The 25,950-nt window shown below is 42.7% G+C and overlaps 1 protein-coding gene across 1 annotated transcript in view; it reads right to left on the bottom strand.

Moving 5' to 3' along the window:
• The window catches only part of pde11a (phosphodiesterase 11a), a 35,119-nt gene extending 10,710 nt beyond the window's left edge, over window positions 1-24,409 (bottom strand). Inside the window, exons 1-13 of the mRNA XM_086145695.1 lie at window positions 23,520-24,409; window positions 22,522-22,680; window positions 13,618-13,707; window positions 12,808-12,948; window positions 12,563-12,627; window positions 10,944-11,076; window positions 8,803-8,878; window positions 5,793-5,860; window positions 5,602-5,694; window positions 4,555-4,605; window positions 2,896-3,042; window positions 2,659-2,766; window positions 1,286-1,395 (exon numbers count right to left, since the gene is read on the bottom strand). Of these exons, the coding sequence (XP_086001821.1) occupies window positions 1,286-1,395; window positions 2,659-2,766; window positions 2,896-3,042; window positions 4,555-4,605; window positions 5,602-5,694; window positions 5,793-5,860; window positions 8,803-8,878; window positions 10,944-11,076; window positions 12,563-12,627; window positions 12,808-12,948; window positions 13,618-13,707; window positions 22,522-22,680; window positions 23,520-24,323 (2,045 nt within the window). The 5' untranslated portion in view covers window positions 24,324-24,409. The remainder of the gene's footprint in view (window positions 1-1,285; window positions 1,396-2,658; window positions 2,767-2,895; window positions 3,043-4,554; window positions 4,606-5,601; window positions 5,695-5,792; window positions 5,861-8,802; window positions 8,879-10,943; window positions 11,077-12,562; window positions 12,628-12,807; window positions 12,949-13,617; window positions 13,708-22,521; window positions 22,681-23,519) is intronic.
• Between the last annotated feature and the right edge of the window lie 1,541 nt (window positions 24,410-25,950).

Genomic DNA, 25,950 nt, shown 5'->3' with positions numbered 1-25,950 from the left:
TGAGTGTTTCCACAAAGTGAATAGAGCATCATTAAAAATGCAGTAAGATATAATAAGGCTGGGTAATATGGAGGAAACACATTCTTGATATTCGATTGTGTTTTTTTTCCAAGATACCTGCCTAGGTATAGGAGATCCTTTGTTATATGCACAGCTGTTTCCTGAAGAAAACAAAAGGTAGTCCAATTCAGAATGCAAAAGAAGCACAGTTACTTATTTGCGCTTTAAATTCACAAATAATTTCTTAATTCCGGTTACAAGCTTTTTAATGATTTGACACTGAAGTCGCTGTAATTCTGAAATCACTGTCTGATTCAAAATCTAGATGTGGATTTCAACCTGGCTCTCCTAGGAGACATCGGTATTCTTTCGTACCACAAATGAATAATATAGCCATTTTTTTCCCCAATTCATCTATCAGACGACTGTACTGGCCATTTATTACCCCCCATATAAATCCTCAGCTGCCAAGTCAACAGCCAATCCATAAAATGCATGTCAAAATAACAAACAGTCATAGTCTTATGAATGGATGAGGCCCCTTAGTACACATTCATATCTCGCCTTACACACATTACAAAACAAGATGATTAATATATACATACTTTTATTTAACTTTGTTTTCCCGACTGACCGATAACAACACACTCTGTAACTTCATTTACGCCGGATAAGAAAATATGAACTGTCCATGTCAGGCGAGTTGAAGGGGCCCCGGAGGTCAAAGGGCACCAACCTAAACAACCCAGTGCTTAATCGGTGATCGATCGTGTTTGTCAGATGATACGCAAATACTGAGAATGATATCGGTAAAGCGGCAAGCGGAGGACGATGGTCAAAACGTCATTGATCACCAACATCCAAACATTTACAACAACAATAATAAGATTAATGATGATGCTAATGATAATGGTCATTAATAATAACAATGACAACAGCAAAAATAACAATAATAATAATGATAATATGATTTGCTTCCTCTTACCACATTGGATTCATATTCTATATGCTGTAACAACCTTGGAAAGGGCAGGACAAGGACCTCGACGTGGTAACAGCTAAGCATCCCACTCTGAATGTGCTCAGAATCGGCAGTGTTTACAGTCTCTTCATTAAACAGAAACTTATATAAGCCTTATACAACTTGCCACTTGACTCTTGCTGATCTGTTACAGACAACTGCAGGTAGGAAAACATACTATAAACCGCGCTTAGGACGGACTGTGTGTGTGTGTGAGACAACAGAGAGCGTGCAAGAAACAGACAGAAGAAGATGAATTCGTACTTTGCCTGAAAAGCGTTGTTTGTGCCTCGGTGGTCTAAGTCATGACACACACAGCCAACGATGAGAGCTAAGATCTCCACTTCTGTCAGCGTCTCCTGGAAGCCTGCCGTCTGATTGGCACAGAGAAAGACGAGGCCAGTGAGAAAAACAAACACTTTTGTGAACCGCGTCAACATTTATTTTTTTTATGCGCTCTTTTTATGATGCAATGAGAAGTGCTGTTGGAGAACAGAAATGCAACGCCAGAACAGCAGCTTGATCCTCAAACACGGCGTCTTCGTAAAATGCCACTGGGACCGCGGTAACGCAGACACACACGCGGATTTATGACTTGGATGAACGGGTTCTGGGGGCCGTGTGCTGAGCGTGTCACTATAGGTCATTGCTTGGATTGCAGCTTGGATAGCGATGCTTCCAGCCTGCTCATTAAAACACGTGTCAGGGGGCGGACAGGGACCCCTCAACGGCTTACACACTCCTCTTTCATGTCCCGTGCCGACGATCCATTCATATTTGACATCTTGCCTTCGTTTTGTGCTCAATTAAACGGCCTCAGAGTCAAAATGTAGTAATCCCCTTGTAATTCTCTCTAAATGAATACTAATATGTGTCCTTTTCATCACAGAATGAACAGTTTTTATGTTTGCCATTGAGCAGAGAAAACACACAACTGTCTGTGTTTCATTCACACGTGTTCGCACATGTCACTGGACACACTGCGGCGGATATGATTAAGTCGACGAAGAAGAAAGAAGGAAATCTAATTTGCTATCCCCTCTTGGTGGTTTTCCTCCTCCTCACAGCTGTAGGCTAATTCAACTCTTGGTGGTCACGTTTCTCTGATTTTAGGAAAGGCTTGACTAGAGGCTTGGCAAAACGCTGATTCACTTAGAATATCAACTAGATGTGATTTTGCATCATGGAAACACCATCTTACTGTATATGTTACTGTGTTATTACAATGTTACAACCAGACTCCGCTTATTCTGCTTTTGTGGTCTCATAATTCTGAACTTCGTTGATGTTGATAAACTCTTTCAGTAGCCAATTTCACAGTCGGGTGAAATTGGGGAAAATTCAGGTCACCTTTAAAAAGCTAATTTATTTGAAGATTTAATGAGAGTCTGTTTAAATAATGACAACAAATTCACCTGTGAGGCTGCGAGAAACACAATTTGAACGAGAGCCAGCAAAACATCAGCGAACGGTCATACATCCGCGTCGTACGTCTTGATCTTTTGATAAATTTCAATATCGAAACAATCGAGCGTGAATATGGTGATGTCAATTTCCTCCATTGAGGCCGTAGCAGATAAAACCTTTCAATGGACTTTCATTCAGCACACGTGATTTGCATCCCTCTGGATATTTACCGTCAGCATGGCGAACATGCATTGGCAGACGTTGAAGGCGTGCCTCCAGTTGTGGTAGAGAACCATACGGTAGTTTTTTCTAACAGTCAGAAGCCATCTGCACAGAGTCTGGACGGACAGAGGGAAGAGAGAGAAAGGAACATGTGATCGGCGGTCGGCTTTAAGAGGACGCATTGGGTGTAGGCTACCGAGAAAGAGAGCATTCCGGGCAGGAAAAGAAGATTACACGAGTTGCACCTCATAGTCGATCTTGAATTTGGGCACCATCCCCAACTCTATGAACATCCTGAGAGCCGCCGTTATCATGGCGTCGACATCCAGGGAGAAGTCATCGAAGGAGAGCTTATCGATGCCCAGCTCGCACACCAGGGGGATGTTAGCGGCCTGTTATACATCGCGGTGGGAGAAATAAAAAAACCAAAACACAGAGACGGAGAAAGAGAACATGAGTTCGGCGAGCCGAGGAGGATGGAGAGGTCAGACAATCATCACACTCCGAGGGCTCATTCAGAGAGGGTTAAAATTAATGAGGGAGCACCGCTAAAGCGTTCCACTGTTGTTTACTCGGTGACAAAACTAGTTGTTCGGTGGTAATTATCAACAGCCATTTTTCCGCCGTTATTCAAACAAAAACAATTCACATAAATGATTCCAATTAAGCATATTCATACTGATGTGTCATGTCCTTTGTCCTCAGCATGGTTTAATGAGCACAGCGACTGTCTGAGCAGATATATCCCTCCTGGCTTTAAGCATGACCATTTATTGCTGCTGAATCTGCATCTCGTTCCGATAAATCAAAGTTCTCCGAGCGTTCGCCGTTATAGATCGAGTACGACGAGCGTTTTATCTTTTCTCGCCCTCGCCGGAGTCACAACTCTACCTCACAAATGTTTCCCGGTCAGTTCAGCAGGTATCCCCCCCCCCCTCCCCCCTCAGCCGTTTGAAATTCAAATCTCCCGGTTACGGAATTTCGTTTGTTTTCACTCCGGTGGAATCCCAGTCAAGCGCACTCCTCCATAAGGCACCGTAAGTAGAGCAGTTATGGAAGGGGGTGGGGGTGTTTGGCGAGGATGGGGTGGGTGGGTGGTTGGGGGTGCAGAAAGCAGAGCACAGAGCTGAATGTGGGGGCTGAAAGATCACACAGGCACGCTGAAAAGCGGGGTTCCTACTTTGCAGTAATGGTCACATGGGAAAATCCTTCACATGAAAGTGCAGGGAAAAAAAATAGGTCATATTTATGTTTCACAAATGTCACGCCAATTAAAAATGTAGATTTTTTTCATTTTTCATCTTTATAAATAATACATAGAGAGGTATTATCAATTGATTGTGGTAATCCATTCCAAATACCGCAATTAGTATATTTACTTTGGGGAATTCTCTCATATTTATGACGCATGCCTGCACAGTTCTTCACAGGAACTGGAAAAGGAAGTCAAGAAGGCAGACTGTCAATAATCCCCTCTGATGACATAGATTTTTCTTTTCTAATCCATTATAGCAAATAAGAGATTGTCATTTAGGATATCTTAATTAAAAGGCCCGGAGGAAAAATCAAATGCATTCTGAAATAGATATCAGACACTTTTGTAAACAACGGTAATTAGCTGTTACCGTCTTCCATCAATTTTCCATTTCATTTTTTCATTCAGAATTTACAACACTGTGAGTGGAAAAACCTTTCACGGCAATTGAATTGAAGACTATGTCGGCGCTTTCATTTTGACTTCCATTGAAATGATGAAATGTTTTCATTCTGGACTTTTAAGTTCAGCACTGTATTCTAGTTTGGGAATATTCAGTCGACTGATGTAAATCCAAGAGAGGGGGGAAAAAAAGAAAAAAAAAATGCGGAGAAATATGTAATGACGGTAATTGCAAAGTGTCAGTTACCTTGAATTTGTCAACTTCAGTCTTGGAGCAAGTGGCATGGTAAGAAAGAACCTGAAAAATAATGAGATCCGTTTCATGTGTGGTATTTCTCAAATCATTAAAATACACAGTTAAGGCTCCCCGAGAACAGACAGATGTGTCTGAAAATACCTGAACGCCAGTCTCGAGCATCTCGACCGAGAGCATCTCCCCGGTTAGGGAAGTCAACGCTCGTGTCGAGATTGCTCGACAAGAACATCTGTGTCAACCCCGAATCCGTCGCCATGTACCCTGCATTTCCTGAGAGAAATACCTTGCAGAAAAACTGCAGTTGCTTATTTGATCATAAACGCTCATGTTTATTCAGCGCTGCCAGGAGCAATGCATCTACACATTAGTTTGTTCATAGGCTTTCCCTAAAAATGCTTCATTTCTCTGTTCTCTTCTTTTTCCCTTCTTGAAGCAGAAAGGTGCGAACTGACCATAATGCAAGCGGAAGCTCCCCATTGTAATCTTAGGATGTACAGTAACGGCTGAATAGTGCTGAAAGGCCACATACTGTGGGGCGGATGAAGGATTGTATATCCCTGCCTCTCATTAATTTTCAATAAAACCTTTGTGGGGAGGTTATCTACAAGTCGAGATCAGCACTTTTTTTTTTTTCCATATGCACGTGCTAGTGGAAAAATGAGAATAAAAGAGGAGCTAAACATGAAGACCAGGGGGAGAGTCAGTGGACGTTTTTTTTTTTTTTTTTTCCTAAATAGCCATGCAGCATCTGTGGCTTCTTTTGACATCTGTATTTCAATACAGAGCATATGTCATCCTGAGAGAGAAATTGATATAAAAGATAAAAAAACATGGGGGAAAAAAAATGATCTGAAGAGAAAGACAAACCAAAACAAAATAAGCCTAGAGGTATGATGACATGAAACCGGAGCGGAGGGCGGGAGCAGTGAAGCGATCCTAAGTGACTTTTGGGTTGACAAAGCAATGTTATTTCGCCAATGTGCATGTTTTCATTTCTGCACAGAAGGGTGGAACTGAAATAAGAGGCGGTGCTCTTACGTCCAAAGCCACGGACTGCTTTGCCCAGGATTTCTTCACTTGGTCGTACATAATGGTGTTGTTGATGCCCAGTCCGCAAAATATTACAAACGCCTAGAAGAATGCAAAAAAAGGTCAAATCCGTCGCTTTCTCACACACCGAATCTAATCTACTATACTTTATCAAAACCTCAAAGTAATACAAGTACTACCTCAAAGAGTCGCTGGTCTGCGTCATCGAATGGTTTGCCATCAAGCCTGTTGAGCACTTGGGCGACGCCTGTGACACAAAATTGACCAAAAAAACAAAAAAAAAACCAGGAATAAATGCCATTTGTGATTTTACATTCAACCTTCCTCCAGAATCAAACCCACATATTCCACGTGACTCCAACTGAAATACAGCGTTCATTAAATTCAAACTCACAAACATACATCTATCACATAAAGACCCATTTCGAGAATGCTACTGTAGCGAAGCGGTTTGGGGAAAGCGCTAGAAAATATATTAATTGACTATAAAAAAGATGTGCACGTTCCCTTTATTGTGCATCAGCGTACACACATGCTGATGTAAAACGACAAATGTGCAGAAAAAGGACATTCAATTAATGTTATCTTTGATTGCCATTGTCAACAGCGCTGCAGTCATAGTGAAGTCTTTTTATTTGACAGAGGTGCTCTGGATATGCAGCTTTCCTCGCTCTAATTAAAAACAGAAAAGGTTTTGTTGATAGACACGGCCCAGACATTTAATTGATGGACCATTTTATTGTTGAAGAACGCGGCACATTGTGGGTGGTTGAACTAAACCTGCCGATGCAACCGCGCGCTTCCGATTCATTTTATGTCGCTGAGTTGAAAAAGGATTAGCACTGTAGCTAAGATTAATATTCATTGTGGTGTCATTAAATTTAAAACACGGGCCTAATGTCTTCTTAGTCCTTATTGCTCCCAGTATAATAAGCATGTAATTTCTGATGATTTGCGGCACGGATAGCAAGGTGCTATGCTGAGGTACGAAACATTCTTACTGTAGGAGAATAATATGCTGCGGTATTTCTTAACACGCCCATTAGAATAATATTGTGAAATATAGAACTCTTAAAATGCAAAAGCAGTACCGGGAAGCCAAATACTGATAAACCAGCTGTTGTCATAACCAGAGTAGCCCATCGTCATTTTGATATATTTCTGTTACAGAGTGTGTTCTGTTGTATTTTTAATGAGTTGTCTTGCAACCCTGGTAGAATGGATGTTGAGTTTTATTGTGTGGAAAGTACTGCGAAAGTACAGTGTAGTATGATATAGTAATGTGAGCTTGGAAAAGGACACCGCGTTAAAATATGACCAAATGTAAGGGAGGGGGGGCTCAGCAGGCAACATTTAATGCCTGATATCTAAAAAGGACAAAATGAAACTTCTGCTGTTGGGGTTTAATATGAAGCATCCATCCACGCTGAGTCAAGCTGGCAGGAGATCTGAATCGTGACCCTGGACATTACCAGATGACCAGACACAATTTCTCTAGTGACCTTTTCTTATTTATTTTTATTTTATTTTTTTGCATTGAAGAATAATCTTGAATTTAAGATGTCTCAAGCAAACTTTTAGAACTCTCTTTTTGAGGGTTTTCCCAAAACACGCAAACGAGATATTGCGTTTTTTTATAGGTAATGTAATGTATTCCATTTATGAGAGTTGTGCCTCAAAGTATGAATACTAGCCCCATATCAAACCTTTAGAATACGTAATGAAAAATACAATTCATTTTTCGCGTACATAAAACTAAACACAAATTGAACCAATCTTTGTTACATGGATTTCAAATGATCGGTTTAGAGCAAGAGCTCGCAGTAATTAGATTTGACGTTGCAGTTTTCTCCCACAGTTCCGTTAGTCTATTTGTAATACCTACAGCCATATTTCCGTGCGACTAAAATTTGAATGAGCTCCAGGTAACCTTTGCGTATGATGCAAGGACGTTCATTCTCTAATTGAATGTATCAGTGACTGGAGAATTTCATCTCTGCTGCTTTGTTTGGAAAATGGTTTTTCACTCCAGGTCCTCAGGTGCCGCCCACACACTGCAATTTTTTTTTTTTTCTCTCTCCACTCACTCCTGTTCTTTTCCTTCCCGCCTTCCCCCTAACAAATGCACCAACACCCACACAAAAAGTAAGTACACAGAGAAAATACACACACACTCACACACACAAATACACACAAGTCCTTACTAATTTTTTTGCAGCACACATGCTGATCACTTTTCACTCGAATCAAACTAATGACTTCCCGTGTCAGATCTCAGCGGAGCCGCTTTCTCGGCTCCTCGCAGCAATATCCAACACCAAAAACCGAGCCGAGAGATCAATGATTTATCAGGGTGTCAGAGTGGAGTTAACCTGGGGCTGATACACAAACACAAAGCATACAACAAGGGAGCACCACCTCTAAATGTGGAGCGACGGTGCAACGTGGATCTTATCAAAAGCGTGCTCCCGCGCCTTCTGTCTCCATTTAGCTAAAACCAGGCATGATGAGGAGCCAGGTTTTGGATCATGTTAACGCTGAATTTCTGAATGCGTCTGATTTGTTGTTGGCAAGATAAGTTGCGCAAATCCCTTTTTTTTTTAAGCATTTACTGCACATCTTTTCCAGGCAGAGGGTCTTTTACTTATTCAACATGACAACTCCCGAAGGCCATACCTGTCAAGGTCCGGAACACCGACCTCAACCCCATCGTACACCTTTTGGATTAATTTGAGCCACAACTGTAAACAAGGCTTTGTCACCCATCATCGGAGGCTAAAGGCAGCGGCAAATCTTTTCCACGCACTTCTGGCTACAATGTTAACTCCATTTATCAAGATTGAACACATCCCTCCCCCAACGGGGTTAGACGCAGTAGATGTATGAAGCTGATGTGAGCGCTGAGAGGCTGAAGGAGCTCTGTTTCACTGAATAGTAGAAAAATCTTAACATCTTGGAAGGACGAGAGAAGAATTCAAAAAGAGTTCCAATAGACCCTGTTTATAATCTGTTTAGACTTCATATTTATGATTTAGTTTTGATAAGAATAAAAAAGGTGAGTATTTGAGGAATGATGAGTGGGTCTAGTGATTTCCCTTTCACTCTCAGCGTTATCTCTGGAAATATATGATGCCGGTGCGGATAAGCCGATTACGATATAACGGGAGAAAATCAAGCTTGTTAACTTACCAATGATTTGATGGTTGCTATTCCAGATAGGAACACAAAGCACCGAGCGAATGTGGAAGTCGGAGAACTGGTCTGCCTGAAACAACAATGGGAGGGTGGAAACATGAAAAATAAGGATGAAATTGCATTTGCATTGAGAATGTATTTCCATACAGTGAACATAGCATTATACCATTGTATTATCGTAAGTGATAATTCAGTTATAATCAATAAAAGTATTTCATCAACACCATATGTCTATTTCTACACCAGTAACCCTCCATTTAAGACACATCTCTGTTTGTTAGAAAACTGCTCTTAGGATTAATCGAGCACTACTGGCAGTAGTATTGCAACTCTTAAAACAACACCCACCTCTATAGGATTAAAACTGCGCATAAATTGTCGTCTCACCACAGGAGCATTCATTTTGCGAACATGTCCCGCTTGTAGGAGTCGAAATGCGGATATGTGGAGATATAGAATCTATATCCGCAGTGTGGGAAAGCCTTTGAAATGAGTGACAAGAAGCAAGTCACCACATCTATTCAATTCACAGTTCCTGCTGGTAGCTTTTCCTTCCAGCCAGGTGGCCGTGGTGATGCCATGAATGATTGATGAGTGATTTTCCTTTTTTTTTTTTTTTTTTTTTCGCCACGAGTGCCTGATGTTGAGAAAGTCGAAATTTTAATGTTTTCGGCCAAAGGTAGCGTGGACTGCGGTGCCAACCTGTGTGATTCTGATTAGGTCTACAGATTCTTGCTAGAATGCTGCACTGTCCTCCCCCATGACACCCTGTGCATTGTGTATAGTGCATCAAGCATTCACATGAAAGCATTTTTGTGGTCAAAAACATCTATGGAAAAGACATAATTTCAGGAATACAGTATGTAAATACCATTGATAATACCCATGCAATTTGGCAAATTCACCTCTTCTATGGTTCATTATGTGATTCTTATCATTTTGCTAATTATGTTTATCCAAAATATAGGTGTGCAACAATGTGTACTCAATATTCCAGAGTAAATGTGACAACCAGATAGCAACCAAATGAATTACCATGCAGCAAGGTGGGTGTTATCGACACTAGACCACTGATCAATTTCCCAAATATTAGCAATCATGTGGGTTTATTTTGATACTTATATATATGTCGCAGGCATTAACGCTTCCACCTCACAGCACAAAGGGCCCCAGTTCGGTGCCTTTCTGTGTGGAGTTTGCATGTTCTCCCCATGTCAGCGTGGGTCGCAGTCCAAAAACATGCAAGCGCTTAAGTAGAATGAATTGAAAAAATTGACCAGATTGGTGATCTATCCAGGGTGTACCCCTAGCTCCAGCATTTTTTTTTTTAATAGCACACCAAGTTGCAATTCTTACCTTGTAAAAACTAAATTCATCAATGCGGCTATCAAACCCAACCGTATTGTGCATTGTTTGCAAGGCCCACTATGCTTGATACACCTCGGTTTAAAAGGGCCTTATCCTGCAGAGATCAATTAACAACTCCAAAAATAGAACCACGGGTGTTACGTATGGCTCACCATTTGGTGCGAGTAAAAAGGGTTTAAAGCTAGTAATAAAAAAAAAGAACAAAGTCCGAGGCAACTAAACTTTATGAGAGGAAATGTCGCTGCCACTCCATGACGCTTCATTAAACCCGCCGTCCAGTTAGTGTGTGTGAGCTCCTCACAGCCCGGTGATTTTTTACTGTCGTTTTGAGTCGCTCAAGTTACGCGACAGCCAATTGAGAGATCCACGTACGAACAATCCAGCGTTAACCCTTGTGGAAAACCTCAGCGGGATGCAAACAGATGAACAGACAAACGTTTATGGCCCGTGTAAGCATTTACATTTTACCGAATCCCTCTCAAAACGCTTTGTTGAAACATCTGACCACAAAGTCATTTTAAAATTGCTTCTCGTGTAACTGAATAACAATTAAAAGTGACCCATACGGCACATAAAGAAGTTAATCCCATGATGTAAAATGGCAACGAAAGCCACCGGAAGACATGCAGTTAAGTTTATTTGGCTCCGCGGTCTCCGGTAGAAGCGTCAGATTTGGTGCAGCTTCCTCTCTGATGCTATTTGAGAGACGATTGCCGGCGGATATAATCGTCTCTCTCAAATTTTGAAATTTGTTCTACTGTATTTACCTCAGCGTCGAAGCGAGGATCCTGATAGGCGTCGCTAATGTTGACAGGCAGTCCTGTGGACGCCACCAGCTCTGCGATACTGTTGTTGATGAGCCAGTCTGAGTAAGACGATTTCTCCATGCTGTCTTTGAAACTAGAGTCACAAAAAAATGGGTGAGCGAAAAGAAGGAAAGAAGCATGATTTTATTCTGTGTGTACTTTCCATCCCCTCGCCTTATCTCAGGAGACGAATAATTTTGAGAAACATTTCTCAGGCTCACTCTTATAACTTTGCTCTCACGTAAAATGAAAAAATCCTTTTTATTACATTTAAGCAAAATGGATTTTATATGCTCGCGTAGCAGAGCCGCAAGCCGGCAAAGGGTTAGTCGTATTTCTCCCATTTCTACGGACCGTCTTCTATGTTGACTTGCATTTAATGAACTAAGCTTCTCCTGCAGCTTATGAAGTAATAAAAAGTTAAGTGTGTGATTGGCTTCCTCGTTGCCAAACGCCCCCGCTCTCTGTCACAGAAACCCCAGCGTTCACGCTTCCGCTGCCTTTTCGCATTTACGGAAGTAGGATTTTTACCCTCAAATGCAACAAGTTAAATGTTCGGCGCGTCTCGTTTGTCCTCAAAGATTAGAAATAAAGATGGAGTGACTCCGATGTGAGCTCTTTTGAATCCCTGTGAGCCGGTGGTACGGTTGTTTGTGTGAGTGGACGCGAAGCCCACGGCGCAGCGAGGACTGAACCTCGCGGGCGCGGTGACGAGATGCCTTCCCTCCCCTTTCTTTCTCGCCTCACTCTGTCTCTCGCCTCTCTGTCTCGTGTCATTTAGCTGCCACAGACACGCCGCAGCACTGCGCACTAACTCAACATTGTTCTTCTTATGGGGGCGGCCGGGGATTCAGAGGCACATTAGAAATCCTTCTGCACACTCGCCTTTTGACAATAAATACATTCACTTCATTGCACACATAAATCTTCCATGGTGACCGTTTTTACTCAAATATGAACCATTAGACAGACTAATGTCATCTCGGCGATGATGCGCCCTTGTCGTCTGACTTGGAGAGGAGTTGATTTACCTGGAATCGCAAACTAGTCGATGCAACGTGTCCTAATCTCTCCATTTCTCACATTTTATTTATTTTATGAACCTTTGGAGTTATCTCCTCTGCCTTAAAGTGATCACATCCGTCACGTCAAGTGACTCCTCTCAGTGTTTCGTCTCTGTCCATAGATATTCCGCACGACGTTAAGCCTCTGTTTCTCCTCTATGTTATGCCCGGCAATGGAGAGAATTCTCCAAAACCACTTAAGTAGGACTCCTATAGTACACTGTGTATTTAGTACCAGCCTTTTTACTCCCACTGCACTACAGAATATTTTATTTTCATACGTCCTGATTCATGTCCTTGATGGAAAAGTTAAAGAGTAAGGCATGACTTCATATTTCAGTGCCAAAGGCAGTATGCAAAGATGTGACCTCGAGAAAAAAGGGAAAACTAAGGGCGAAGCTAAATGTTTTTCGTGAGACAGAATATTACTTCAGAGAGCCTGCATTTGTGTGTATCTAAAAGCAGAGTAGTTGTCCCAAAAAAAGAAAAAAAAAGAAGAAAAAAAGAGAAAGTCACCTGCTTTCAGTGTCTGCGCTACACTTCGGAGACAGCAACTCAAATGACTTGGTGAACTTCACTACCTGAATTATGCAAAAAGACAAAAAACATGATCGGTCTTCTAACAAAGAAGGGCAAAGATAAACATTCAAAAAGAAATTTGATTTATTTTTTAGGCACAAAGAGATAGACACAGCAGGACAACACAGAGATAGAGAAAGAGAGAGAGAGAGAGAGACGGAGGAAAAAAAACATAACAGTACCGGTGACTCAATGTCCTCCAGCAATTGAACAGAGCAGCGCTCGCACTTTAGCAACGTCTGAGCACGGTGCATGATCTTCCTGACAATCTTCTCCAGGTCAGTCTGCTCTTCAAACAGGTCATTGACGACCTCCAAGAGAGCCTGAATAGCAGTGACAGAAAAAGAGATAACCGGCGTCACTCCTGGCAATCTGGACAACAAGGCGCTGCGAAAAAAAACGACAACAAATAAATAGGGAAAAAAGACTCAAATCTATACGCCGCAAAATGGTGAAGACCCTGTAGAGAATTAGGTTTTGTGCAACTCAGCAGGTAGAGCTTTCATGTTACTACAATCCTTAAACTATAAAACAACGGGATTAGCTTTCCCCAATAAAAACAATTTAGCCCCTTATCTACGGCAGTGCCCATCCAATTTAATACACAAGCCATAAAAATCATTTCACTCCTCTATTCACGGAGCTGTGTTCTCATTATGTTCTCCCCCATCACAGATCAATGTGTGACATGAATTAGTGCATCTCTTAACATTCCCTTGGAGATATCTAGCCGAGACCCCCCACCCCCCCACCCCCACCCCCCACCCCCTCATACCCAGACCCTTCCCCCTGCCACAGATGCTGAGAAAATATCCATGCAGGGCTGCATGCTGCTCTGTGATCCCTGCTGCAATGGCAGCAAGTGGGCTGGTTGCTGATCAATATACAGCCTTAATGTCAGCATCTGGGCGGAGGGAATAATGCTGATCCAAAGGCGGGAGGGAGGCGGGAGGAGGAGGGGGGTATTATCACGTTGGCCCTGTGGCACTCACCCGACTCCTGTCATACTCCTTCCTCGAGGCGGCGAAGAGTTGGGCATTGGAGATGGCGATCCCACAAAAGGGTAGGTACATCTGCAGCACCTGTGGATACATTGTGGGCATGTTATTCTAGGAAGATCCTTGCTTTAATATTCATTTTATTCATTTTTTAAAGGCATATCATTCATATTTTCACCTCAGCAGATGCCCTTGTTTGAATTGGAACATATAAGAAATGGCCTTTCATGGGTGTAATTACTTGCAACGACAAATAAATCAATTCAACTGACATTTTACCATTTGACTGAATAGTCTGACTTACTGCGCCTTGGGCTGGTAAAATAACACTCATGTTTTCTTCACATTAATAATGTAATAAATTGATGCAGTTTAATTAGCATGGTAAAAATGTATCTTAAAACCCAATCGACACCTTACTGGTTCGGAATCAAACTCCATTTTTCGCTTCCTTGCCCCTGTTGACACACAACGCACATCTCTATGCAAGAACGGTGTGCAGGGGACGCGCAGTAATTGCGAGCTATTAAGACAGCTGGGATGTGCATACACGGGGTGAATTGTACAATTACCTTGCGATGTAGCCTTATCTGAGAGACACTCGGTTCCCATAACATGGGAATCAATAGAATTTAGGGTTGTGTTTCTCCTTAGGCTGCCTCTTGTTTAGTTATCTATCTTTGGCATCTGGCTGCTGTGTAAACAACACAATCGGTACAACAAACCCACCAATATTTACCAGCCTTCAGTCCAACCCGTGTGTAAGGACATTACAACAATACGTGAATGGGAAGTCACTCAGCTGTGGCTACTGATATCTCTCTTCACCTTTAAGAGACGATAATGTATCAATTACTCATCAGCCACAAATGAACACGTGAAGAGCAGGACCATATAGCAAAAACAGCTTATAATTGTGACAGGCTCTTCTTAACTAGTTCAAAAGTTTGCAAAGATGAGTTATAGACTTCACACCTGGGTAAATATGAACTTACGGCGAGAATTGGAATCGATACTAATTCTATTAGTGTTAAATTTCTCTGGCCGGCAAAACGGCAAAACCAAATTAATGCGTGTATTAGCAAAGAAAAAAAAATGCTTTGTTCAAAAGTTAAACATTAAGGACAAAACTGTTAAATAAATGATGGAACGCAAGTAAAAGCACGCTTGTTTTGCAAATTCTTCACTGTGAATCACCTCTGAACTATCTGTCGATGTATAGCCACAGTGTTTGCAAGAGATCCTGAACTGCACTCAAGTCCTTTTAAACAATAAACACTCAGACAGTAATGTGCGTACGACAAAATTCGGTATTACGCTCACTATAAATAAAAATTACTCAATTATTAATGTTTTGAGGCGACAGGAAGTGGAGATCCTGAAGGCGGGGGATTTCAAGTACTTCAGGTCAACAGGCCAGAGCAATGGAAAGTGTGGAAAAGAGGTGAAGAAACAGGTTAAAGCAGGTCAGAACGGGTGGAGAAAAGTGTCAGGGGTGCAATGCCATAGAAGAATGTCTGCCAGAATGAAAGGAAAGGTGGACAAGACAGTGGTGAGACCGGCTTGGATACTCCGGAGGCAGCGGCATCGAAAAAGACAAGAAGCAGAGCCGGAGGTAGCAAACACGGAGATGTCGAGGTTCTCTTTAGGAGTGACGAGGACGGACAGGACCAGGAGAGTCCATCAGAGGGACGGCACATGTGAGATGTTTTGGAGAGAAGCCAGACCGAGATGGTTCGGTCGTGTACAAAAGAGGGATGGTGAAGATATTGATAGAAGGATGCTGGAATTGGAGCTGCCAGGCAGGAGGGCGAGAGGGAGTTTTATGGACGTGGTGAAAGAGGACATGAAGTGAGCTGGTGTGACAGGAGAGGACACAGAGAATAGGGTTAAATGGAGAGGGCTCATCCCGGCGACCCCTGACAGGTAAAAAAAGCTGAAAAGAAAAAAAAAGAAGACGCGATTAACGACGTTTCCAATCATAATTATTTGACTTCTCGCTTCGTGTTGCTCATGAACAAATAACCTTTACGCGTTCATAAACATAATCGAGATCTTTATTCGGTTTTCAAGACGCCGGAGCCAAGTGATACTGAGCAAAACACTTATATATAATACTATGTCAACTGTCCTACGGAATTCTCTAATAATGATCTTCCAGAAAGGCAGCAGTCATCAATAGCCCCAGCAGAAGAAGATTCATTAGTGAGCAGGACTTTGGGGATCTGGCTATGGATCTGTCTGTGGTACTAACAGGCAAACCCAAGAAAAGCACTGCTCTCTCTAATTACATTCTGTCAGGCAGGCCATTATACAAGGTTGCATTACAAACAGACGTTTTTGCCTAGAGACGTGTGGACTGACCAGTAAAGAGTGGTTTGATAATAAAACTAACGGGCCTCAGAGACAGTCAGTTACACTACTCGAAATGACTACCTCTCCCACAACCGATGCTTTCTGAGGCGAGCGATGAGAAATTACAAAGCTGACTGTTTATCCTCCGATTACAGCCAGAACATCGACTACTGGTTGACTTAACCGAGTTTAAAATGGCACCGTTAGATGAAGAGACGTTCTCTTGAGGGACAGAGAGAGAGATTTTCTGATTACGCTCGACACGCACTGATTCTGGAAATTGATATGCAATACTAATGCGTCCGATGTCTACACCTCAACGTAATCACAAATTAAAAAGCAAAATTTCATGTAATGTAATGTGAATGAAATGAAAGAAGCATCTAAGAGCCGGGAAGAGTACGACCGCCTCTGTTTCCTTCATTATTTACTAATGACAGCGAGGCCTATGTATAGCCAATGGGTTGACAGTGTTGCATGTATTAGTTAAAGGGAGCGGCTCTCACTAAAACCCTTATAATGAAGAGGAGAAAAGCACAGAAAAGGAGCCCGGTTAACATTCCTCCTCCTCCATTAAGCGGTCTGGGCCGTCCCCATTCACAAAGGTAACACAGCAGATGGTTTATTTGAGGTTGCCGGCTGCTCAGCGGTATTAAGAAAATTTGAAGTGCTAGACTATTTTCCATGGATCTGCCGCTGCATTCATCTTAGCCTTCAAGACTTATTTTAGGATATATGTGACGGAAGAATACCCTACTTTATACAGCCAATTCACGACCTAGTCAGGTTGGGGAGATGTCCTCTGAAGTCTGTCACTGGTTGACTTCATCACTTGATTTTTGCATAATCCTGCTAAAAGTAGGTTCAGCCGCCGCACACGGGGCTCCGCTCACCGGATCTGCTCCACGATTCAATGTGTTCTTCCTTTGTCCATGCTACGCCCCTCCAGCGGCTTGTGAAAACATGCCAAGTGCTTTTAGTGTAATCCTCCTAACACTGAGTCTGACAAACCAACAAACGCATCGGTATCACACCAAGCTACCCGACTTCCTCCTCGCTCATTGTTCATGTTAAACCAACACCCAGGGCATCCACTGGCGTCTGTACCAGATGTGACAGTCACTTTAGAGAAAACTTATTTGCATTTATATCAGACACACTCAACTTGGACTTTTAATTCCTGCAAAGAAGCTTAAGGGGCTCATTTATATCAAGCTAAAGATAATTAATCGATTGTTTTTAATAACATGCCAACTATTTTTGACTATCTATAACACGGTTTGATTTTTTTTTTTAAGCGAAGCTAACACTTTGCTCACCCTTGCTCTTAAAATCTTTCTCCTTCTCTCTCTGAAGGAAATCAAACTCTGCAGGGATTCACCAAAGCATTTATAGATGCATTACACATTTACACAATCTGTGTACAAACAGAAAACATATTTATATTTTCAGTCACCTAACATGCAGGATAATCATCATTTCCTGCTTAGCACCTCGGATTATATCAGAGACTGGACAGGACTTCATTTTCACAACCGAAACCCCCGTCGGTCTCACAGTCAAGGGAATATTTCTGCTCGCTAAATTATCCTCTGGAATCCGATTACCCCCACGATATTCCGACGGTGATACGATCACGATACTGAGGTTCTGTAATAACTGATATATTGCAAAGACAGTATATCTTTGCTACGTAAAACTCTCCTAAAAACACACAAGTAAGATTTGTGCATTTATCGACTGTATCGTTTTCTCATTTTGACAGAAATGTAATAACGATTGAACGGTTTACAACAAAATAACGGTTTCACCTTAGTGCCCCGCAACGCTGCAATAAACATCTTGTCAGGCGTTCCATATATGGCGGCAATTGTTTCATATTTGGTGTCAACGTACTGATATAATATAACGATAAGAATAATGGAATTTATATTCCCTTCCACTCTTACAACATACGCGGCCTCGGCAAGTTGAAAGGATCTCAAAAATATGAATATAATAGAAATGACAAAAGTTGGCCATTCCCTCATCTATTAAACGGGTAAACAAAAACAACGTTGTCCGTGTCTGTCCGAAACCTCTACCCGTGTCTGTCACTGTCAATATGTGTTTGCCCGTCCTACCAATGCAATTGTGCTAACGAATCATTTTGCATAAATGTTTGGTATAACTGCTTTATCGACTTAGCAGGGGAGGCCATCTCTCTTTGAGGAGGAGGCTAGCAGGTCATCGGCAGAGTCAATTATCTTCTTAATGAGAGAAAAGTGTCCGTGCGCTTCGAGGCTTATCATAACTGTCTTATACTATCTATAGGAAGAGGACGGTCAGGTGGACAAAGCTCGTTGGTATTCAGGATTCCATTGACACACATTCAAAGCGAGTTGTCAGTGATTACACCGCTTTCACAATGGATAATGGATAGAGGTCCGTTTGAGGAGCTCAACCTTTTAAGGGATTCTGCGCGACCATAGGATGCTGTGAGGGCCGTCACTGTGCACGATGGCAAAATAAAACTGATGTTCATTCTGTGACCTCGATTACCTAGAAAATTTTAAACATCTAAAAATATACACAACAATTTCGCATTTTTGTATCATTCAGATTATCAGAAGTTGCTCCAAAAATGATCCCAGCTGTAGGCACAGGACTCGAAAGTGTCATCGCACTCATGATTTATCCTGACAAAACTGCTTTTGGAGAGAAAATCGGCAAGTGCCAGGTGAACCACACAAGGACGCCAAATCTCTCTCTCTCTCTCTGTGTTTGCCATATTAACACAGCAATTAGCAGGACACACCAACAAGAGAATTATCATTAGCAAGAGTAATCACAAAGACAGCACCGATGCAGATGATCTGTTAAATGCACGGAAATATACCCAACAAACCCCCAAACCCCAAGGATGGTACAGTCGCGATCCACTGGCGGCACCTGTTGGACCGACCAAGATAACCAGCGAGTAAACTATCTCAAAATAAACTGACTTAATTGCCAAATTTTCCCAGCATCTCTTTTTGATTCAAATGCCTGCCTTCATGTTTCTTATCCAGCCCTCACGTTGGGATCTTTTTCATTTTCTTGTTTAAGTGCACTCATCATATTTTAGTTATTCACATGTCTTTTATGGAAGCAGTTTGATATAACCTGATTGCATTTTGATATTCTGCAGAGATGCATAACATGCTTAAAAAAATCATGCAACTGAAAGCATAAGTTTACTTTCCCTTTTTTCTTTATTTTTACGTCTTAGATTTTGTGTAAAGCCATTATGAACCAATTGAATAGGGAGTTTGGCAGCCGGACAGAACACAGATATTAAACTACATTGGCAAACGGAGCCGACATGAAGGATATTGAATCTTGCTAAGTGTAAATTCATTATTATATCAACAGTTGATGAATACGGTTATATTAATCTATCCATATTAAAAAAGAAAAAATATCAACGCAAGTTGATTGCTTTGATGAATTCACTTTTTGCTCTTAAATTAGATCAGTTATTATATTCCTCCACAGAAGATAATGAGTTAACGATTATACGAGTCCAATTATACGAGTCCCAAACTGTTACTGGAAGACCCCGAAGAATTTCAATCCCGCAGAGAAGTATCACAACACAACTGATATACCTTGGGATGAGAACCAACAATGTAATGGATTTAAATATCCAATAAGGTATCACGACACAGATTACTGAAATAGTTTAATAAGGGTACGCTAAAATATCCATTTGCAATTATCATACCATTTGATGTTTTAAGAAGGCGAGATACATTTTCTTATTATAAGGTCTTCCATGATGGCAGAGCAGCAGCTGTGTCACGCAGAGGCATACTGTGTTCTCTGATGCCGCTATTGCATTTCATTACTAATTCAGCTTTAGCCATTCCGAGCATTTGTTTGATGTTGATGCAATGTGAAACATTCTCGAAACATCGGAGGCTACAGAAAAGAATCTTTCGTCGTGCGTCTGTTGTGAAAAATGAGGTATAACAAAGTTTCGGAGGTGACATTTTGGCTCTGTTTGATAAAAAAAAAAAAAAAAAAACATGAAATCATTTTGAATAGTGGAGACTAGATTTCTGTTTTTATACCTCATCTGTTTTTTAACCTTCTGTGCAACCACCTGCCGGTGGATTTAAGTCATATTTCTTGTTTCCCTTGGATACGTCAGGAACCCTCACCCATATTTTACATATCTATACATCACAATCCTTCACAAACGCAAGTGTGCTTCCAGCCGGCACGTCGGTCTTGTGTCAAGGCTGATAACAGAGTCACACTTAAGAGTAAACAGTGTTATGAAACGTAACGTTCCAGCCTTCACGGATCATATATGTGACCCACAAATCATCGCATCCTGTCTCCGTGTCCTGGTTCTCATCACATTCACGCCCTCGTTCACGCCTGGAAGCGTCTCACGTGGATCGTACGGCCACCGAGCGGTTCTGGTGACGACAGCACACTGACGGCAAACGCTCGGGACCCGTCCCGCTCAGCACATGGAAGCAAAACGGAAACCAATAGGAGATTCTTCTATGAAGCTATTTTTCCTGGTGATATCACGACAGGGTTTCACTGTTTTGAATGAGTGCCTTCGGAAAAATTGATTCACAGATACAGACCGGTGCATAACTAAGCACAGACTCGGGGGATACGGGGCACACGTTCGACGTGGCGGACAAGTGAACTGCACTCATGATTTGAAATAATGAGCATTTGTTAATTGCAGACAAACACAAAGACGGAATAAATATCGCCCGCTGTTTATCAAATAACATCATTATGTGCAAAGTATATTTGAAAACAGAGGGTGCGTGGGGATAATGCAGCGAGCGGATCGTTTTCATAGTTTGGCAAAACAGCGTTTGTTGTGGATAAAAAATGAGCTTGGCCGCTGTGACGATGGCATCCTTGGAACCGAAATCAATCTTTCACATATTGAGGCCTGTCAGAGCTGTCAGAGAAAATATTACCATGAGGACAACTTGATTTGAATGAGGAAATTCAATGACAAAAAACAAAAAAAAAAGCAATTGAAATCATAGCTGTTATTCCATCAATAAGGACTGCTGCTGTTTTGTCATTTCCATTTACCTGTTTAGGAGAGTCAGACAATTCAAAGTCAATATTACTAATGTATTTGGGGGGTATAATCAAAACAAATACAGTATGCTACATAGTGATTGGGAAAAAAGGCCATTTTATGAATTGTTGTCACACAAGGAGTATATACTATGAAAAGTAATGTTACACTGAAATACTGTAAATAGTCAAGATGCCATTTATGGATTTATGTATTTTTGGATTTAAAAGAGAGGAAAAAGAAAATCAGACTGAACCTGAGGCCAACAGTAAATTAACTGTTCCACAGTATGTTACAATGTTGTCGTACATCATAACACCCAAACGGGCAAATATGAAATCCATATATTTCTCAGAGAGTCTTTATAAATAACATGGCTATTGTGACATTGTGAACGACAAACTCTGTGAAACTATATTTGCCCGCAAAGAGAAACATCTCTTTGAAATGTCACATGTGAATCATAAAGCCTGTGAGCATTTCCGCTCTCCTCTGCACCAAGCCGAGGAGAGACCAAGACACAAGACCAAGGTCCAAAACCTCACTAGCGATTCTGGAAAACTGCAATACAACGATATAATTAAGAATAAAGTCAGCATACAAAGTTGCTTAGAACGGCGACATCAACAATCTAAAACCAGGCAGGTTCAGCCAATTCAGATGGAAAGATTCCCTTTTTTTGCACCGAATATTTGACCATTGAAATATTTTCCCGATGACGGAGTGGAAAAAAAAGAAAGGTCGGAGTCGGCACTGTCACCCGGTGGACGACCAATTCATCTAACATTTACATATGCAGTTCCCGGTGTGTTTTCAGTGAAATTATAAAAATTGAAGCGATGTGATTCTTATGGAATCGCAAAGTTAGCTGGATCGGTCGTGTGAGATCCATGAACTGAAAGTGTAGATAAATAAAAGAATACGAACCTTGTTGGTATCCTCTGAGGTGCAGAAGTTTCTGCTGAACCTGGACACGACCCAAGAAACTCTGTTGCAGCAGATGTGGCTAAAACTAGCCAATAAGACGTAGATATCTGTTTCTTTGCGACGAAACGAAAAACCTTCCTAGTTTCCGTGTCCATCTTTAGTATTCACTCCCTCACAACAAAAGCCTTTATCGACCAACTGGTTTAATCAAATACTTTCACTCCAATAACACTAAACTGACAATTCCCAGGCCCCTCAATAAGACACCACCGAACCATTTTTGGTCTGACTTGAGCTCGATGGGTTTTATTAATTCAGGCATCCAAAACTCTGTGCGGCGATTTAGAGAAGAGTTACGATTTAGTCTTTTGTGTGAAAAGTAAAAGAGGATACTGTGAAGCAAGACAATAGTATGAGGAACAAGAGAGTTATAATTACTGTATCGATGTGTTCTGCTCATGACAAGATAATAACAGTTCGGCGTGATCGTCTGTCAATCATACTCACCACTATGATAATAACATTATTACCTTTTCATCATCCTCGGTGAAGAGTTCTACACTCGAGGTCTTGTTGATGGCCTGAGCGACGCCAATGATCTCTCCGTCGCTGTTGCGAATAGGCATGCACAACAGCGACTTGGTTTTGTACCCGGTCAGCTTGTCGATTTCATCGCTGAAGCGCCGGTCCTGCAATCCATGGGGACAGTGCAAAATAAAGACCCGCGATGGTGGCGCTGGTGGCGGTGGCAGAGGGGTTTGCGGTGATGACGGTGCGGGAAGAATAAAAAGAAAAAAAAAAAAAAAAAAGGAACGTCGAACTAATTGTGGGGGATTTTTGGACACACAGAAGAAAAAAAAAAAAAAGATCTAGGTTTTTTTGTGATAAATGGTCGCAGGGTCTGTGTTGTGCTTTAAAACTTTAAACGAACCCGCCTGGGTTGACGAGAAAGGACGCTCAGATAGAAAACAGTAGTTTTAGGGTCATTTTTGACAGAAATAATGTCAACTGAGCTTCTCAGTCATCCAGGTCACGGTCTCAATCCCTGTCAAGTCTTGTCTCGATTACTTCACCTCTCACACGAGAGGCCTCTTCGGTTCTTCTAGACCGTGCACGTTTAAACCCAACAGTCTAGTAGAACGGAAGAGGCCAAAAGAAGACCCGAAGGCCAGTTGGCGGGATAAGATTTGACAAGGATCCAGAGATCGTAACATGTTTGCATCTTCTAAATGAACTAAAAATCTATCAGGTTGGGGGGAAATAACTTATTTTAGGGAATGGAACTGTCAGCTACTGATGATGTTCTCTGGTATGTTTTCATTTGAGGATAGTCGAACTGATAACACCAGGTGGTTTGAGTGACAGGCTGTTTGACAGTTGAGTGTGTGTGTGGGGGGGGGAACACAAGGAGGGAGGAAGAGGAAGATCACTCGTCTTCCCTTCCTGATCTCTCTCCTTCCGCGCGTCACGCAAACTGCCCGCAAAGTGTTGCCCGCGAAGAGGATGAAGAAGAAGGAGAAGCGGGCACCTGATAGGCGTCGGGAATGTTCACCGTCTCTCCGTGTTCCGCCACGTATCCAATGATCCCTTTGCCCCACGGCACCTGAACTTCATCCGAGTTCATGGAGGGCAGCACGGTGGTCCCGGCGTGCACGTCGAAGAATTTGGACACGAGTGTCTTCTTGTTGCCGGTTCCCTCCACCAGGAACAGGGAGCAGCGGTCCGCGTCCACCATGATGCAGACGAACACCAGGATCTTGTAGCTGAGACTCGTTAGATCCAAGTCGTTGGAAATGTCTTTAACCAGCTCCAGGAAGAACTCCCTCTCGTTGTGCTCCTTGAGGTAATACTTAAAATCCACGGCCGTGGACGGATACTGGGGGATGTTGACCCTGGACTCCAGCAGCGCGCTCAGGATGTGCGCCGTGGTCGGAGGCAGGGAGCTGGCTTTCCTCAGCAAGGCTCTCCTCCGCATGCTGGTCAGCGGCTCCTGAGCCCGGGAGTTGACGTGCTCGTCGTACGTCCTGTTCACGTTGACGGCTTTAGACCTGGCGAAAGTTTTGCGCAGCTCTTTCTGCGATGCTCTGCGCTGCAGCCCGTCACATTTGCTCGCCCAGCTGTCCCTCAGCGCCGCGCCGCGCTCCTCCGCGGGGGACGAAGCCGCAGCAACGGCCGCGGCCGCCGGACTCTTCCCGGTCGCTTGCTGATGGTTCTTCAGCCATTTCTCCACCATGCCATAGCTGCCCTTCCTGTTCAAGTAGTCCTCGAACAACTCCGGGTGCGAGTCCAGAAAACTTTCCACGTCGGAGAACACCATACCCGACACTGCCATACCTGCTCCGTGGGTGGTCCCTCACTGATGCGCGTCCATGGAGTCGCGCGGAGAAATGTCATGTAGAAAACACTTGACAACATCAACTTCCGCGGCGTGCAACGGTGCTGGAACCCCCCTCCTCCTCCTCCTCCTCCTCCTCTTTCTCCTCTCTCCCTCCCTACCTCCTAAAGCTCCGGCCGCATTTCCACTCACTCCGTGGATCTCCGTGGAGTGTGTAGGGGGTTGGGTGGGGGGGTGAGATGTCCTCCGCGCACCTGAACGCCTCAGGAGAGCGTCTCAGCGCGCCGCTCCCGCTGCCCTCGGAGGGGAGGCTGCAAAGCCCAGGTCGGTGCAGACGGGGAACCTCGCGGAGAGCATCGCCGTCGTGCGGGTCTTCTGTGCAAGACGACTCTCTGGCTGTGGTTGGCTCGGTCCCGCTGACGCTGGCGTCGTCATACCGGCAGGAGCTCAGGATCGGTTTAGCAGTCAGCCCCCTTTGGCTGTTTGAACCGCTTGCACTCCTTAAGACGCACAAGGTATGACGAGGATGATGATGATGGTGGTGATGATGATGGTGATAACTTGCTTGAATACCTCTGTCATCTTCATTGCATGCAAGGTGCACATGGATCTGAAGAAATTTGAAGGTACAAAGGAAGAAATTAGGGTGGGAGGAGAAGAAGAAGGGGGGGGGGAGTCACATCTAACTCATTTACACTTCAGTGCCGTCAACGTGATGGATTCCTTTGCACCCCCCCCCTCCTCCTGCGCAAGGTTTTCATCGGAATGCAGCTGAAAGGAGTCATCAGTCATTGTGGCATATAATCATAAACGCTATCAATCGATAGCCACCTTGCATGTTTTATAAAGTCGAAACTTTTCAGATGTGGGTTTTGCAGCGGGTACCTGTGCTGTTTCATTATGTAACTGGAAAGGATACGGTCAACACGTCACACAAGCGGTCCCCTATATAACCTGCGTGCACGCTTGTTCGCCACTAGAGGGAGCTATTATCCATAAATTATTGTGCAATTAACGCATGTAATTGCAGAATAAATCTTGTCTTTACTTTTATATGTGAGGTTATAAATAGACACACACACACTTCTGCTTTCCATTGGCCGATCCTGTCAATGGTCACCACAGTGAAGCACCTGCCTCCTCCTTCTAACCCTATTTTCTTCATCTTCTCACACCAACTAACTTGATGTCCTTTCCATTCATCCGAAAACCTCTGATCCCCCTCTTGCTCCCCCGGTTGGCAATTCCAACCTCAGCATCCTTCTACCCAAATATTCACCATCTCTCCTCTTTACATGTCTCAACCATCTGTCTGGTTTGTTCACAGTCCTAGCTGTCCACCTCAATATTTTTATCTCTTAACATAAACATATATACTTGAACATTTCAATTTGTACCATCTTGTATGAATAAAAGAGTCAACTTTTAAGGTACTGCTAAAACAAAATTAAGACCAAAGGCTCTAATACAGTGGATAGATCAAGTTTTTCACATTCGCTGATGTTTTTACATTTAAGAATGTACACATTAAACATGTAAATTTAACAGCATCACACAAGAGGTTGACTTAAAATGTCTGAATGTGAATGAGTTTAGTGACACATATTGAACACCACTCACAATA

The sequence above is a fragment of the Fistularia commersonii genome, chromosome 4, assembly GCF_037954325.1.
Source record: "Fistularia commersonii isolate RoL2024-O1a breed Wild chromosome 4, RoL_Fcom_v1.0, whole genome shotgun sequence".
Taxonomy (NCBI): domain Eukaryota; kingdom Metazoa; phylum Chordata; class Actinopteri; order Syngnathiformes; family Fistulariidae; genus Fistularia; species Fistularia commersonii.
Note: the sequence above shows the minus strand (reverse complement) of the source record. Positions and strands in the feature narration are given on the sequence as shown.